The 16719-nt window shown below is 58.0% G+C and overlaps 1 protein-coding gene across 1 annotated transcript in view; it reads left to right on the forward strand.

The window, feature by feature from the left end:
* Positions 1 to 14070: 14070 nt before the first annotated feature.
* Positions 14071 to 16719, forward strand: part of CPLX1 (complexin 1) — a 44912-nt gene continuing 42263 nt past the window's right edge. Inside the window, exons 1-2 of the mRNA XM_030913370.1 lie at positions 14071 to 14189; positions 15745 to 15854. Of these exons, the coding sequence (XP_030769230.1) occupies positions 15824 to 15854 (31 nt within the window). The 5' untranslated portion in view covers positions 14071 to 14189; positions 15745 to 15823. The remainder of the gene's footprint in view (positions 14190 to 15744; positions 15855 to 16719) is intronic.

A 16719-nucleotide genomic window follows, 5' to 3' on the forward strand; every position in this document is an offset into this window, starting at 1 on the left:
ATTATGAATCATAAAAAAATAAATTTTAAAAGACTGAAATAATACAAAGTATGTTCTCTAACCTAATAGAATTAAGTTAGAATTCAATTGCAGAAAAAAAAATCTGAACCACTCCCACCCCAAGCTATTTGAAAGTTAAATAACACACTTTGAAAATAACCCATGGGTCAAAGAAGAAATCAAAGTAAATTAGAAATACTTGATTAAAATGAACATCAATGTGTCAAAATTTGTGAGCGACAGAGTGATGCTTAGAGGGAAAAAGTATAAATTTAATTGCTTACATTAGAAGAGAAAAAAGACCAAAAAGTAAGAGTAAATTAAACCCAAAGAAAGCTGAAGAAAGAAAATACAGAGGAGTGCATAAATCAATAGAATAAAAAATAGAGAAAAATCAATGAACTGAAAAGTTTGTTTTTTGAAAAGATAAATAAAATTGGTAGATTTCTAAGCAGACTACTCAAGAAAAAATTACCAGTATCAAGAATAAAAGGGGAGCTATTACAACAGCACTTATAGGCATTAAAAGGATAATAAGGAATATTATGAACAACTTTATGCCAAAACATTTTAATAATTTACATAAAATGGACAAATTCTTTGAAAGGCATAAATTACCAAAACTGACTTACAAAGAAATTTTGAAACATCAGAATAGGACTATATCAAATCAATTGAACTTGTAATTAAAAACCTTCTCAAAACAACAACAACAACAAAGATTAAAAAACTCCAGACAGGTTTACTTTGAAATCTATCAGACTTTCAAGGAAATAGTAATACCAAATCTATACAAACTCATTCAAAGAATAGAGGAGGAAGACACATTTCCCAACTTAATCTATGAAGTCAGCATTCTACTGATATCAAAACCAGATAAAGACATTACAAAGAAAGAAACCTACAGGCCAGTCCAGTGTCTCTCAAGAATGAACATAGATGCAGAAATGTTTAACAAAATGCAATCAAATTGGATTCAACAATATATAGGTGTGAGGGGGTGGGGGATGTATCCAGGAATGTAGCATTCACTTAACGTTCAAAATGAGTCAATGGAAAATAGTGTTTTATCTGGAAACTGCAAAATTAATAACAAAATAAAATACATAAACACTGAATAAAATGAGTCAATGTAATTTACCACATTAACAGAATAAAGGAGAAAACTCATAAGGTCATCCCAATATATACAGATATTATTTGTGGCGAAAACTGCTATAGTTTGGATGTGGTTTGTGCTCACCAAAATTCATGTTGAAATTTGATTCCCAATGTGGTAGTGTCAGGAGGCGGAGCCTAGTGGGAGGTGTTTGGGTCATGGGGGCAGATCCCTCATGAATAGATTAATTTTTCACAAGGGGGTTGTTAAAAGAGTTGTTAAAAAGAGTCTTCCCCACCCCATCCATCTCTCTCTCTCTCTCTCTCTCTCTCTCTCTCTCTCTCTCTCTCTCTCTTCCACTCTTGTCATGTGATCTCTGCACATGCCAGCTCCCCTTCTGCTTCTGCTTTCGGCCATGAGTGGAAGCAGCCTGAGGCCTTCACTAGATGAAGTTGTCCAATCTTGAACTTCCCAGCTGCCAAAATTGTGAGCCAAATTAACCTCTTTTCTTTACAAATTACCCAGCCTCTAGTCTTCTGTTATAGCAACAGAAAACAAAGACCAAAACTCATAGCAGGCCAGGCACAGTGGCTCTTGCCTGTAATCACAGCACTTTCAGAGGCTGAGGTGGGTGGTCACCTGAGGTCAGGAGTTCAAGACCATCCTGGCCAATGTAGTGAAACCCCGTCTCTACTAAAAATACAAAAAATTAGCTGGGTGTGGTGGCGGGTGCCTGTAATTCCAGCTACTCTGGAGGCTGAGGCAGGAGAATTGCTTAAACCTGGGAGGCAGAGGTTGCAGATCGCACTACTGCTCTGCAGCCTGGGCAAGAAGAGTAAAATTCCATCTCAGAACAACAAACTAACAAACAAACAAACAAACTCATAGCAAACTAAAGGTAGAAGGGAATTTCCTTAATCCAAGGAAGGGCACCTGTGAAAAACCTACAGCTACCATCATACTTGATGGTAAAAGACTGAATGCTTCCCTTGAGAAAAAGGCAAGGATGTCTATCTTATCATCTCTTTAGCATTGTACCAGAGGGTTGATCCCAGCCAATAATAGGAAAAGGCATAGAGAATGGAAAGGAAAAGGAAAACTGTTTTTAGACACGTACACCATGACTAGGCTTGTAGAAAATCCTGAGGAACCTACAAAATATGTAACTAGAACTAATAAGCAAGCATAGCAATGATGCAGGATACAACAGCAATATCAAAAATCAATTTTGTGAAAAACAAGGTAAATATCTTAAAATGAAGTCAATAAGAAAAAAGAAAAAATCATCTTTGTGCCTATAAAGTAGTAGTGAAAAGTTGGAAATAGAAATAAAAAATATGACTTACAGTAACATCACAACCATGAAACACTTTCAGATAATTTTCACAAATATCTGCAAAACCTATTTACTCATAAAATTATTGCTGCAAAAAATAAAAATAAAAATAAAAATCCTGCAAATTTTTTTTTTTTTTTTTTTTTGAGACTGAGTCTTTCTCTGTCCCGGGCTGAAGTGCCGTGGAGAGCTCTCAGCTCAGTTCAACCTCCCCCTCCCAGGTTCAAGCAATTCTCCTGCCTCAGCCTCCTGAGTAGCTGGGATTACAGGTGTGTGCCACCACGCCTGGCTAATTTTTGTATTCTTAGTAGAGACAGGATTTCATCATGTTGGCCAGGCTGGTCTCAAACTCCTGGCCTTAGGTGATTTCCCCTCCTCGGCCTTCCAAAGTGCTGGGATTACAGGCTTGAACCACAAAGCCCGGCCAGTTTTGTTGAAATTTAAATAGAACTAAATAAATGAAGGGGCATACCATGTTCATGGATTAGAAGACTCATATTAAGATGTCAATTCTCCCCAAACCAATCTATGCATTCAATGTAATCCCAAATTCCATCAGACCTTTCCATAGAAACCAGCCAGCTGATTCTAAAATGTATATGGAAATGCAGCAAACCTAGAAAAGCAGAAAGCATTTTGAAAAAGGACAAAGTTGAAGTACTTAACTACCTGCTTCCAGGACTGGCTGTAAAGCTACAGCAGTGAAGATGTGGTGCTGTTGCATAAGGATAATACACAGATCAATGGGACAAAACAGAGTCTAGAAATAGACCCACATAACCATGGTCCATTGATTTTTGACAGAAGTCCCAAAGAAGCCAATGGGGGAAAGAAAAGCTTTTTCTTTTCTTTTTTTTTTTTTTTTGAGACAGAGTCTTGCTCTGTCGCCCAGGCTGGAGTGCAGTGGCCGGATCTCAGCTCACTGCAAGCTCCGCCTCCTGGGTTTACGCCATTCCCCTGCCTCAGCCTCCGGAGTAGCTGGGACTACAGGAGCCCACCACCTCGCCTGGCTAGTTTTTTGTATTTTTTTAGTAGAGACGGGGTTTCACCATTTTAGCCAGGATGGTCTCGATCTCCTGACCTCGTGATCCACCCGTCTCAGCCCCCCAAAGTGCTGGGATTACAGGCATGAGCCACCACACCCGGCCGTTTTCTGTTTGTTGAAATGAAATCCACGTAGCATAAAGCGGACTGTTTCAAAGTGTGCGATTCAGCGGTGATTAAGTGAACTCACGCTGCTGTACAGCCGCCGCCCCCTTTCTCTGGCTCCACAGCGTTTCTGTCACCTCACAAGGGGACCCTATCCCATTCCCCCGCATGCTCCCCAGCCTCAGCACTGCAGTTGCGTTTCTGTCTCTGCGGATTTGCCTGTCCGGACATTCCCTATAAACAGAAGCGTATGCCTCGAGGCCTTTGTGTCCAGCGTCTCTCACTGGCATGCCATCTTCAAGACTCGCCCAGCCTCAAGAGGAATGAGGCTGAATTATGGTTCATGTGTGACGGGACCACAGTTTGCGTGTCCGTGCTCTGCTGATGGCACTGGGCGGCCTCCCCTGTGGCTGCCGTGGCTTGTGCTGTGATGGACGCTGTGCGCACGTCTTTGTTCTAGCCTGGGATGCGCCAGGCATGGGATGCAGGGCCCCGCGGGAGTCAGTCCAGCTTAGGAGGAGGCAGGTGCCCTGCACGGCGCCTGTGCCTCCACGCTGGACACAGACACGGGCCAGCAGGTTCAGACGAGCTTTTGCCCCGTGTGCTCATTCTTGCTGCCGGCCTGGCTGACACAAAGTGCAGGACACATCAAGGGAAGCGACGGCAACCTTTCCACGGGGAGCTCCGCTCCTGAGGACGCAGTCTGGGTGTCTGAGCCCAGAGGCCCCTGGGAGCGGAGTGGGAGCTGCCAAAGCTGTCTTGGCCCCTGAATGTCCTGAGGGGCCCCCAGTGACGTGAGCTGGGGATTCTGAGCCCAAGGATGCCATGTGCGGCCTGAGGAGCTCCGCGAGGCAGCCTGTGGCCTGCCCGTGTCCACCTCTGGCCTCTCAGCGACTTCCTGGAGGTGGCACAGCCGGAGCTGGGGAGTCATTTGCTGTTAGGACGCGGCCCATGAACAGCAGGAGGGCTGCTGAGCTCTCGGACAGGCTTGGAATTCTCTCACCAGCCGGCCTGGTTGGACTGCGGCCAGAAGTCGGGTGGCTGCGGCACTTCTGAGCCTTTTCCTTGCGCCCTCCAGACCCTGCTGCACCCACTAGGCGCCAGCCACACCTGCCCTCAGCACCTGCAAGGCACCTGCTGGCTCTGCAGCTGTGGCGGCCCTCTCTGCATGCTCCGTCCCCGTGGGCTTCCTGCCTCAAACACCATCTTCTCAGAAACAGACCACGCCTGACCGCCACTGCAGCAGGACAACCTGAGCCAGGGGCTGAGGACTCGACGTCCCCCCAGAAGCCCCAGGTGGCAGCAGACCCCGACTCTCCAACCACAGGCGAGCTGTTGTGGGTGCCTGGGGGCAAGGGTCAGAGCTATCCTGGGCAGGAATCAATGGGAGAGAAGGTTGGGATGTCGCTGGACTGCCCTGGACAGTGGCTGTGGCTGCCAGAGCCCAGGGCCAGGGATGGGGTGTCCAGACCCACAGCCCGGCCAGCACAGGGGTCAGGGCTGGGGCATGGGCAGGGCCCTCCCTGCCTCCTTGGGACCTCAGGAGAGGGGAACCCACCCCACTCCAGGCAACCACAAGAAGCCACTCTGGGGTCTCTGGTCTGCAACCCGGGGCCTCTCCTGGGCAGTGTCCAGGGCACTGCAGATCTCACCGCTGGTCTTTCCGCCCCGGCTCTGCCTGCCTCCCACTTGCTCTGCAGAGCCCCCTGGGGCCCCTTTGCACCTTCAGCCTCGGCTCCAGCACCTTCTACCCAAGACCCTGGTCTCTCTGTATCCCATCTGTCCCCTCACTCACAGCGGGCTGCACGGGAGCGTTCCTCAGTCCCGCCATCTCCAGCCCCTGGTGGACATTCTGATCTCCCAGACACAGGCTCCAAAGCCATCCCAGCCCAGCAGCCACAAGCCATGGAGATGCTTCTGTGACCTTCCCCTGTTCTAGGGAAGGAGTGGAGGAGTAGCAAGGGGATACCCACCCAGGCCTCACCCGGGGGCCGCGTCCGTTCCGCGTCCAGGCAGGTACCGCCCTGTGACCACTCCTGCCCCGGGCTGTCTCGTGCTGGCATGTCCAATGTGTATGGCTCAGCTGACCAGGGCTGACCATCGGGACCAGCACGGCAGCCACCCCCCAGCCAAGCAGAGCTGGCCCCGTGTGTTCCGCCCGGTCAGTGGCAGATGTTTGCTGGAACCAGACACACCGTGCCTGACCCGCACCTCTCTGTGTTGGTTTATTTTGCCACCTCAACGTCCGGCAGAAAATCTGAACGGCCAGGCTTTGCAGCCTTCATCATCTGCTCTCGGCCACAGCAGAATCCAACTGACAGCTGCACCCCAGGACCACGGCCGCCCGGCCGTCCCAGGAGGGAGCAAGTCCATGCTTTCCTCTGTGTTATCATGGAGGCCGGTTTTCAACCTGTCCTCTCCCTTGCCTGACTTTCTAACAAGCAGCAATCTCAGATTCAAAACCACATTCTGCCCAGGCTGGCGGAAGGGCTGACTCAGCTTACAGAGAGAGGCCCAGCCGCGCAGCCAGATGAGAGCCGGAGGCCATCCCTGGTTTAGCGCCACATCTGCACGTGTCACCCAGCATGTCAGAGGAAGCAGTGGAGAGGATGCTGGGCAGGATTTGGGAGCCCCGGGTACTGAGTGCCTGGCTGGCCTGGTTCGGGGGCCTTGTCCAGCTCCTGGGCCAGGCTCTGTCCTGACATCAGCTGGTCCAGGCACGTGGGTTTGACTCCCTCACCTTGGGGACACCAATCTCAGGGCTCTGTGTACAGCGCCTGCCCGGCCAGGCCACAGTGGCCAACTGCACAGGGGAACAGCATTAGCCACCTGGCCGGGGGTGACTGAGCCTTCCCTCCTGGCCCAAAACCCAGCCTGAGCTGCCATCACAGCAGAACATGTGGAACTAGCTCTGCCCCCACCTCTCACGGCTCACACTTGCCCCGGCCCCAGGACGTGACCCCTTCCCTTGGGAGTGATACTTTAGGCCCAGAGAGCCCCCGTCACACTTCATAGGCCAATCTGGGGAAAGGCCTCACTTCAACCCGTAACCTTACTAACCTGGGAGAGGTCATCCCTTCCTAGCCTCCAGAGAGACCCTGGGGTCCGCAGAGATCAGGGGACCAACACAGAGTGTCCAGACCCTGAGAAGGAAGAGGCTCCAGAACTCAGCTAGAGAGAAGCGGGCTTGGGCCGAGGGTGCAGCCACGTCCACAGTCAGCACCAACCTGTAACTCCCAAGCAGCCCAGAGGGCCTGAGGGCTGGAGCCTGCGACCCCCAGGGGTCCTTGCTGGGCACCTGTGGGTGAGGGGAGCTCTTCCACCCTCCCACTCTTCCGAGGGGCTGGCACAGAAAGGAGCCCTGAGTGAGGCCAGGAGCTCTGGGGACAGGGATGTGGCCCAAGAGGCTGAGTCCAGCCAGGGCAGCTGACTTGAGTCCCCATCTTGCCATGGCTGGCAAGGTGCTGGGGTGGCCCAGGTCGAGGCAGCTCCCTCAATGCCTGCTCCCTGGGGTCCCGGCTGGAGTGGCCCCCAACTCCCTGCCCCACACCCCGGGTCCCGGTGTTCTTTCCCAGTGCCCTTCCTGGCCCCACCTGGGAAGTCACCACCTGGGACTGGACTGCCCCAGGGTGCCTGCAAGTTAACTATTTTCAGTAAATGCCCCGTTTCCTTTTTGGGGCTGACTCTGTTCAAACATCATTGGTTTAGGGCCAGTGGTGTGAGACTGGGCTAAGGGCTCACCTCTCTGGGCCACACCAGCTTCATCATTAGCACAGGTTGGGAATCACACCTTCCAGATGTTTCTGTAGCACCTGTGGGGTCACAGGTACCACTTTGCCACTGTGTGCTGGGACTGTGGGGTGCACAGCCTGGAGCAGCCTCCCCCACGCTGGACTCAGGGCTCCTTTCCGTGCCAGCCCCAGGCCTCGGCCTGTGCTGTAGGCACTCCTTGGGTTTCCTGTGACGGGTATGGGTGACATCCAGTCATTCAGGGCTGGCTTGACCCCCCACTGGCTGTGCTCCCATCACCTGTAACTGGTGTGGGTGATATCCGGTCATTCAGGGCTGGTTTGACTCCCCACTGGCCATGCTCCCATCACCTGTGACTGGTGTGGGTGACATCCGGTCATTCAGGGCTGGTTTGACTCCCCACTGGCCATGCTCCCATCACCTGTGACTGGTGTGGGTGACATCCGGTCATTCAGGGCTGGTTTGACCCCCCACTGACTGTGCTCCCTCTACTCTGTCTCAAGCTCCTGCAGGGTTCTTACTGCCATCTCCTGGGCACCTGTCCACTGTCTCCTACCAGCACATGACCCTGTGAGGACAAAGCCCTGCCTACCCTCCTCAGGACAAGTGCCCAGCTCCTAGCAGTGTCTGGAGACACCTGTGTGCTGGTGGGTGGCTGAGCTACTGAGGGCTAAACCAGTGCCTAAGCAAAAGAGCAGGGCGGGTGGATGGGGCCAGGGGCCGTGGGATGCACACACCCTATGCAGCAGCTTCTCCCGTATCACCTTGTGGGAGCCTCTGAAGCTTCCTGAAGCTTCCTGCAGGCAGCCCAGAGAGGGGCCATACAGGGCCAGGCTGCCCACTCCACACGTGTGGCCCTTATCTGTCCCTGGCCCAGCAGGAGCCCTTGAGCAGGGGGAGCTAAGACACAGGAAGCCTTGGTTTGCAGTGCACTTCTGTGCTGTGAATGCCCCTGTCTGCCGGCCTTCAGCTGCCCAGGCACCTTCCCTGGAGCTGGGCACTCTCCCTCTGCTGGGTGCCACTACGCTGTCTGCACCGCTGGGGTGACCACCCTGTCCTGTGGCGCTGCCTTGGCACCCACTGCCTTGCGAGGTGGCGCTGCCCTCCTGCACCTTCCCCGGCCCACCCCACCCTAAGACGCCCCTGCTCTGCCCTCCAGGGACAGTCCCAGGGACTCACTTCCACTGCTGTGACCCCACCACACCCATGGACACAAAGTCTGACGGCCAGGAGGTCAAGCCCTAGGGGACACAGAGAAGGCCACAGCCTGGCTGAGCCTCCACGCCCTTTCCCTAAGTGAGCACCAGGGCTGCCGGAGGGGTCCCGTGCTCCTGGGAAGCCAAAATAGCTCCTCCTCCTGCTTCCTGGGCATGAAATGCTCCCAAAAATACCCACCATGTGATGTGGCCTCACTCCGGGTGTCACTGGAGGAGAGGGAGGGAGAGGAGGGGCACTCGCATCTCAGCCAGGCTTCAATCCAGCTCTCCCAGCTCTCCCTGCCTTCTGCCCCCCCCCCGCCTACCCCTTCCAGCCCCATCACATGGTACTCAAGACCCTAAGGAGCACCTAGGGCTCTGGGCCCCAGGAGTGCAGGCGTTCGGCCCAGGATCCTCCAGGAACACTTCTCCCCATGACTGGCAGCTCCCAGGATCTCTTGGCCATCTCCAAATTCCAGTGCCACCCACTGTGCTCACCACCCAGCCAGCCATACCCCTGGGCCAGCCCTGCATCTCCCGGACTCCCTGTCTCTCACCCTGTCCTCTGCGAAGGCCCCTGAAGCCCCTCCTTCCTGCCCTGGGGTGTTGAGGCTGGGAGGGCGGAGTCCCTGGAGCAGCTGTGGTCCACAGCAAGGACGCTTTCCTCCACAGCCTTGGCTTCCAGGTTTCTCCACCCCAAGCCTACTCCCCATGGGCCACTCTTTTGTTGCCCTGGTGGATCAGTGTCCCCGGCTGAAGGAGGCCAGATCCACACCCCACATTCAGTGCAGGGCTGGAGCCTGTGGCTCTCCCTGAAGCTGGGGGGCCCTGGCCTGGTGGGTAGGGGGCCCGGGACCTGGCCCTGCCCAGCCCAGGAGGCTCTCTCCAGCCGGGGGGAATGCCGCTGACCCGGCTACCTGGTGCTGTTGACTGCATGGTTGGGACCATGCTGGGCTGCAGGAGATCAGCTCAGAGTGGGCCCCATGAGTGCCCTGGGGCACCATGAGACCTGGGCACCAGGTGACTTGGCAGCGTGGATCCCAGGGCCCCAGGACAGGGCCTGGGGTACAAGCATTTGCTCAGCTGCAGCAGTATCTCTGCTCTGCTCCCAGGGCCCACTAGGCCGAGCTCCCAGGCGCTGGCCTCCCCCAGCTAGATGCTGGACTTCTCTCTCTCACCCAGTGGTGGAGAGGAACGGGCTCAGGGAGCTTCCCAGGAGAGGACAACCTCCACCCAGCCCAGGTCCTGCCCCAGCTCTGGCGAACGGTGAGGGTTTACACCTTGCTTTGCTCACGCTTTTCATGCGTTGTTACTTTTGGAATAATATCGAAATCAGCAGGAGCCGGGCACGGTGGCTCAAGCCTGTAATCCCAGCACTTTGGGAGCCCAAGATGGGCGGATCACGAGGTCAGGAGATCGAGACCATCCTGGCTAACACGGTGAAACCCCGTCTCTACTTAAAAAAAAAAATACAAAAAAACTAGCCGGGCGAGGTGGCGGGCGCCTGTAGTCTCAGCTACTGGGAAGGCTGAGGCAGGAGAACGGTGGCGTAAACCCGGGAGGCGGAGCTTGCAGCGAGCTGAGATCCAGCCACTGCACTCCAGCCTGGGCGACAGAGCGAGATTCCGTCTCAAAAAAAAAAAAAATCGAAATCAGCAGGAAAATGACAGTGTGGATGATGTCAGCACTCAGAATGAATCACTCAGCACATTAAACTATTAAGTTTGTGTTTGAAGTTTCTGGGTGGGTGCTGTGGGCCGGATGGACGTATGTGGTGTGGCAGAGCCCTGCCTGGGACGGAAGGCCAAGTCCAGGAAACCCTGACAATGTGTCCGGGACTCTTCCCTGGCCCAGGGTAAGGAGGATGCCTGGCACCCAGGAGGGCTATGGGCAGACGGGACCCAGAAGATGGGAGCAGGATGGGGGTGGGGGCCTTGGCAGGGGCTTCCAGAGAGGCTGGAGTGGGAGATTGCAGCTGGGCAGCTGCCTCCTTTCCCTACCGTCTGGAGTGACCCGTGCGGGGTCTCAAACTCAATGCCCCGTGGTCCTCACACAGCCCTGCTTTGTGCTCCTGGGGTCCCTGGCCTCACCGGGGCTGCTGTCTGAGGAGCAGTGGGCTGGCTGAGCTGGGGGCACCATTCATGTCCATCTGGCTGGCACGGGCCCCACAGCCAGTGCTTGGCCTAGCCAAGCACTCACACTTCTCAAGCTGACTTCTGGGGGAGCCCTTGCTGGAGGTCCATCCTGCTCCTCCCGACTTGATCCACACCCCACTTCCTCCTCATCCCCACATCTGCCTGGACAGGGTGGCCTCCGAGTCTTCCCGGCCTGCAAAATGTTTTCCCTGCCTGGATCTTCAACCTGACCTTCAACCTGCTGGCCCCTTTCTCGCTCAGCTCCTGCCCCTTTCCAGCTGGATGGAGGTCTGGGGGCTTCTTCTCCAGGGCTCAGGGCCTCCTCTGGGCACTCGAAGGGCCAACTGCCCCTTCCCTGGTATGGCCAATTGGCCCATGGAGGTTGGCTAGGCAGAGACCATTTGCTGCGTCACCTCCCTCTGCCACTGGAGTGGAACCTGGGTGGCTTCTGGTCAGCAGCCTGTGACCCTCACCCCAGCTGGGCAGCCCTGGCCAGGCTCACATACCCTGAGTGGGCACCGCCCTCAAGCCATTCAGCAGATGCCCACTTTCCCTTCCCCAGGCCACCTGTCACTCTGACCTAGGGCAGTCACCAACCTTGTCTGTTTCCCCCAAGCTGTGGCTGGGTCCTCCCACTCCCAGGTTAGGACCTAGACAAGTGTGAGAGCTGAGAAGGGTTGCTTCGTGCATGGCTGGATGTAACAGAAGTAACAACAGCGGCAGGCAGAGACAGAGAGAGACGGACACAGAGAGACACAGACAGAAAGACATAGAGACAGAGAGATACAGCGACAGAGAAAGAAGAGACAGAGACAGAAAGACAGAAAGGCCCAGAGACAGAGACAGAAAGATAGAAACAGGGCGGGGCGTGGTGGCTCACGCCTGTAATCCCAGCACTGTGGGAGGCCAAGGCGGGCAGATCACAAGGTCAGGAAATTGAGACCATCCTGGCTAACACAGTGAAACTCCATCTCTACTAAAAATACAAAAAATTAGCCGGGCGTGGTGGCGGGTGCCTGTAGTCCCAGCTACTCAGGAGGCTGAGGCAGGAGAATGGCGTGAACCCGGGAAGTGGAACTTGCAGTGAGTCGAGATCCTGCCACTGCACTCCAGCCTGGGCGACAGAGCAAGACTCCATCTCAAAAGAAAAGAAAAGAAAAGAGAAAAGAAAGAGAAAGAAAGAAAGAGAGAGAGAGAGAGAGAGAGAGAGAGAGAGAGAGAGAGAGAGAGAGAAGGGAAAGAAAAAGAAAAGAAAGAAAGAAAGAAAGAGAAAGAAAAAAAGAAAGAAAGAGAAACAGAGAGACAGGCAGAAAGACTCAGTGACAGAGAGATACAGCGACAGAGAAAGAAGAGACAGAGACACAGAGACAGAGATAGAGACAGAGACAGGCAAAAAGACACAGAGATAGATACAGAAAGATAGAGACACAGAGAAAGACACAGGGACAGAGATACAGTGACAGAGAAAGAGACAGTGAGAGAGAGGCAGAGGAAGACGGGGCAGAACGTAAGGGCTGGCAGAGGGTCTCTGTCCTCCGTGCCCCAGGCCCCAGCTCCAGGTGTGCTTGGAGCTCAGCCTGGCCTGGGTTACAGAACTGGGGAGGGGTCAGCCTAGGAGTCCAGTGCTGAAGCCCAGACCCCTGGACCCTTCTGCTGGGAGGAGCCTGCACTCCCTGCACTCCTCTGCAGACTGTCCCAAGGGCACCAGCATCTCCCCTGTGTGCAGCTTGTGCAGGTGGCATGGTCAGTCGTGAGCCTGGCTCTGGGCTCAAGGGGTCCTCTCTGGGGTCACTGTCAGGGTTAGCTGTTGGGTTACCCATTCAGTTAGGATGGAGGGAGAAAGTGCCAGGGCCAAGAAGCGACCTCTTTCCTGGACCCAAACATCTCACCCTTGCTGCCCCTTCCCAGGTCCCGAGGAGGCAGACTGAGCAGACCAGGCTGGGGCTCAGGTCAGGCCCCAGGCATCGGGAAGCAGAGAGTCCACTCCACAGCGTATCCAGCTGGAGGTGCGTGAGGACTGAGGCCTCGGACAAGGGGAGGTGGAGATGACCTGAAGGGCCACTGGGGGTCCAGGGGTCGCTGACAGGAAGGGACCTGGGTGTATGTCCTGCCTCCTGTCCCTGGGCCCAACCTTCTGAGCCCACTTGGCTCAGATCCAGGGAGAGAGGAAGGGACGGTGCTGGGGGTGCCCACGCCAGGGAGGCTGAAGAGACCCCAGTCCTAGGGCATGGGTCCCCCTCCGGGAGGTTGCCTGTGAACCCCCAGGCCCATGCCCCTCCTGGCTGCCTCGGGGAGCCCCCGTGGGCTCGGCCCTGGTGCCATCACCCTTCCCTCTCCCCCAGCGCTCCTTTCCTCTGCAGAGGATCCCCTGCCAGGTCAGCAGAGGAGTGGGGACCGGGGCAGAGGCGCTGGGGCCAAGCCTGGGGGGTCCAGGCTTCTGAGTCCTCCTGAGCTGAGGCTAAACACGGGGCACCGGAGGGGATGGGGCTGAGGGCGGGGGAGAGACCACATCCTCCCAGCGCCAGCGGACTCCCTGGGACTCAGCCGGGAGGGGACAGTGGCAAGTTAATGTGGCGGCCACCGGCAGCGGCCTCCACTCTCCACCCACCCCCACTCACCACCAGGAGCACAGGGCAGCTCTAGCTAGGGTCCCGGTGCGCACCATCCCTCCCGCCACCCGGCGCCCCGACATTGCACAGCAGGGACCCGACCGCAGGGCGGACCAGACCAAGGGCCGACCTTGCGGCGACTCCGCGCTCCCGCAGTGCCGCGTCCCCGCAGAGGAAATCCCGGGGGCCGGGGGAGGGGGCGGTGGGGTCTCTGGACTTCGTCCCGCTGAAGGAAACAGCGACTCTGTTACACTGAAACTCATCCCAGGCCGACCTGCGGATCTCCCGCTGCGAGGGTCTTGGTGGGTTTTCGGGGGTCTGGGGGCCCCCTTCTCCCGCCCTGCGATGCGGGGAGGTCCGGGCAGAGGGCTCGGGGCGGCGGGCGGCGCTCAGGGCCACGGTCCCCGGAGAATGGGGGGGCAGCGACTCCCCCATCCCCTGACCCCTCCGCCCGGGAGGCAGAGACTTCTCCGCCCGAGGGTTTCGCACCCACCCGCCCTGTGCGGACCCTGTAGGGAGCAGGCCCGCATGGTCGCCCGCACGGTCGGGCTCGGGGCGGGGGGGGCAGGGCCGGGGGCGCCCAGATGAAGGGCGGGCAGGGGTCGCAGACCCAGGCCGGGGAAGGTCGCACCCTGGCGGGGTTGGAAGGAGACGGGGGCGCTTCACTCGGATCCGCCCCCGCTCCCGCCCCGCCCCCGCCCCCGCCCCCGCCCCCGCCCGGCGCCCGCGGCCCCGCCCCTCGGCGCTCCCGTCCCCCTGCTCGTCACGCTCGGACGCGGGCGGGGGGCGGGGAGCGCCTCCGAGTGACGCGCCCTCCTCGCTGTGCCCTTCAGCCGCCGCCGCAGCTCACCGGGCGCCACATGGACCCAGCCGGCCCGAGCGCGCCCCGCCGCTGACCGCCCGCGCCCCGGGAAGGTAACCGCGCCCCGAGCGCAGCGCCCGCCCGGTCTCCGCTCCCCGGGTCTCCCCCCAGCCCCGGCTTCTCCCCGCTTTTTCCCCCGGCCCCGGTTTCTCTTCCCGGGCCCCGGCTTCTTCCCTCTTCTCCCCCGGCCCCGGCCCCGGTTTCTCCTCTCCGGCCGCCGCTTCTCCCTCCGGCCCCGGCTTCTCCTCCTCGGCCCCCGTTTCTCCCCCAGGCCCCGGCTTCTCCTCCCCGGCCCCCGCTTCTCCCCGCGGCCCCGGCTTCGCCCCGCGTCTCCCCCCGGCCTCTGCTCCCCGGGTCTCTGCTCCACGGCCCCGGCTTCTCCCCCACGCCCCGGCCTCTTCCCCCCGTCCCCGTTTCTCCCCCCGACCCTGGCTTCTCCCCGCGGCCCCCGCTTTTCTTCCAGGCTCCGCGCGCGTGGGGTCCGGGGCGGGCGCTGTCCACTGCCGCGGTGCTGAAGCGGCCCCCGCGGTCCCGGCCCGTGCCCGGCCTCCTCCTCGCTTCTTCCTGTCTCCGAGGCTCCCCCTCTCCTCCCTCGCCCTCTTTCTTTCCTCTCCTGGCGCGCTCCCGCCTGAGGGCCGCTCGCCCGCCCGCAAAGCCGAAGGGTGCGGGTGCGGCGGGGCTGGAGCCCTGCGAGTGTGCGGGGCCCGGCCGTGCCCTTCTTCCCCGCGCCGCGGGAGCCAGGGGAGAAGTTTGGAGGAGAATCGGCGCTGCGGCAAAGGCTCCGAGGGGCGCTCCCCACCCGCCGCCCTCCCAGTCCCCGCGCGAGTCTCCTTCCTCTGCGGAGGGCGGGGGGGGGGGGGTGAACCGTCTAACAGTGTCTCTCCAGGGACCTGGGTTTCCCTGATAGGAGAGACCCCACAAACGCGGGGCGCACTGCGGCTGCTGTGATTTCAGAAAGCAGCTTCCCAAGAGGGGACCAGAGCGCCCCACCCCACCCCATGCACATTCCGCGAGGGTCCCAGTTCCCATATGTTCCCCGAAGGCTAAGCCCCCTGAAGTTTCTCCCCAACCCCGATCTCTTCTACGTGGGTCATGTGGGGGGCACACTGACTGCAGTGCCATCAGGGATAGGGTGACCTAAGCCTCCCTGGTCAGAAGCCACAAGAGCCCGCCTTGAAGGGCACCCGCTCAAAGACCCACCCCCAACCCTTCTCCACCGCCCTGGGCTCCGGACCACCAAGGAGGCGCTGCTCCAGACAGGGAGCTGCAGAGCAGAGTAGTCACCTTCAAACGCCCCCTGGGCCCCGCCCCTGCTTCCGCAGCCTGGCGCCAGGCGCCTCTGAGCGTTACCCCCTAAGCTGTCAGCAACCCTCCCTGCAGAGGCTTCAGACACCCCAGGAGCTGGGGAGACCACTTTCAGGTCCTCTGGGGTCCTGGTTTGGGTGTGGGGACAGAAACCCCTCACGAACGGACTTCCCAAGCAGCCGCTCCTGGTGGGGGAGGGTCCAGCCCACAAGGTATTAGGGGGTAACGAATGATGATGGTCTCTGGGGAAGGCCAGGCAGGGGCCTGCTCAGGGTGACCCGTGACCACTTCACTCTCCCCCAGGAAGAACACTCACTCCTGGCCACACTCGCATGTGAGTTCTGACCCTTGGAGGAGCCGCTGTGGAATCAGAGCAATCGCCATGGAGTTCGTGATGAAGCAGGCCCTGGGAGGTAGGAAGCGGAGAGAGGGTGGGGAGGGGCTGAGGGGACGGGCCGCTGGGACAGGCAGACATGGAGAGACCACCACACCAGCTGCTCCTCAAGTGGCCCACCACAGCAGTGCCCCTGCAGCCACACAGCCACCCACGCGGCCTTCCGCAGGAGCCTGGGGCAGAGGAGCAAGGACCGTGCCCAGCAGCGCCCCCAGCCCAGCGCTTTTCGTGTCCCTGAGCCAGAACTGGTGACCCTGGCGGGATAGGGGCTGCCCTGTAAGCTCACTCTGCCCCACTGCTGTGGTCGGGGCAGAGCCCATGGACCACGCTGATGCAGGTCCTAGGGGAGGGTGGACACCTGGCGTAGCCGTTGCAGGGCCAATTCTAAGTGGCCAGGCTGGGCAGCCCCCAAGGGGGCTTCCTTCTGGGTGAGGAGGGCCCAGCGGTGGGAGAGCAGGATGCAGGCGGCAGCCTCAGGGACAGGCGTGGGGACAGAGCTGGCTTGTGCATTTGGTGAGGACACTGTGGGTTTCACTTGGGTGAGGCAGTGCCGTCCTCAGGGAGCCAGGGCTTGCTGGTTACAGGAGCAAAGGAAAAGGCCCAGAACAACTTGTGTGTCTCGACCGCCTCCCAGGCGGGACGTGCGGCCTTTTTTGTGTGTACTGGGGTGGGGGCAGGCCCCCTTCCAACCTGCTGTCTGCTATTTGAAAGGAACCTCGTCCCCACTTGGGCCAAGGCTGTCATTGTGGCCAGAGACCATGCCAAGGGCAGCGGCTAAATCCCTAGTCCAGGAGGTGGGCAGGGCCTGGGCCATGCTGGTACAGACGTGTCCCAGCAGAGCTGTTGGGGTCAACTTAGGCGTCAGGGCTGTCCTGGCGAGTCTC

Source organism: Rhinopithecus roxellana, chromosome 2 (genome assembly GCF_007565055.1).
Source record: "Rhinopithecus roxellana isolate Shanxi Qingling chromosome 2, ASM756505v1, whole genome shotgun sequence".
NCBI classification, from domain to species: domain Eukaryota; kingdom Metazoa; phylum Chordata; class Mammalia; order Primates; family Cercopithecidae; genus Rhinopithecus; species Rhinopithecus roxellana.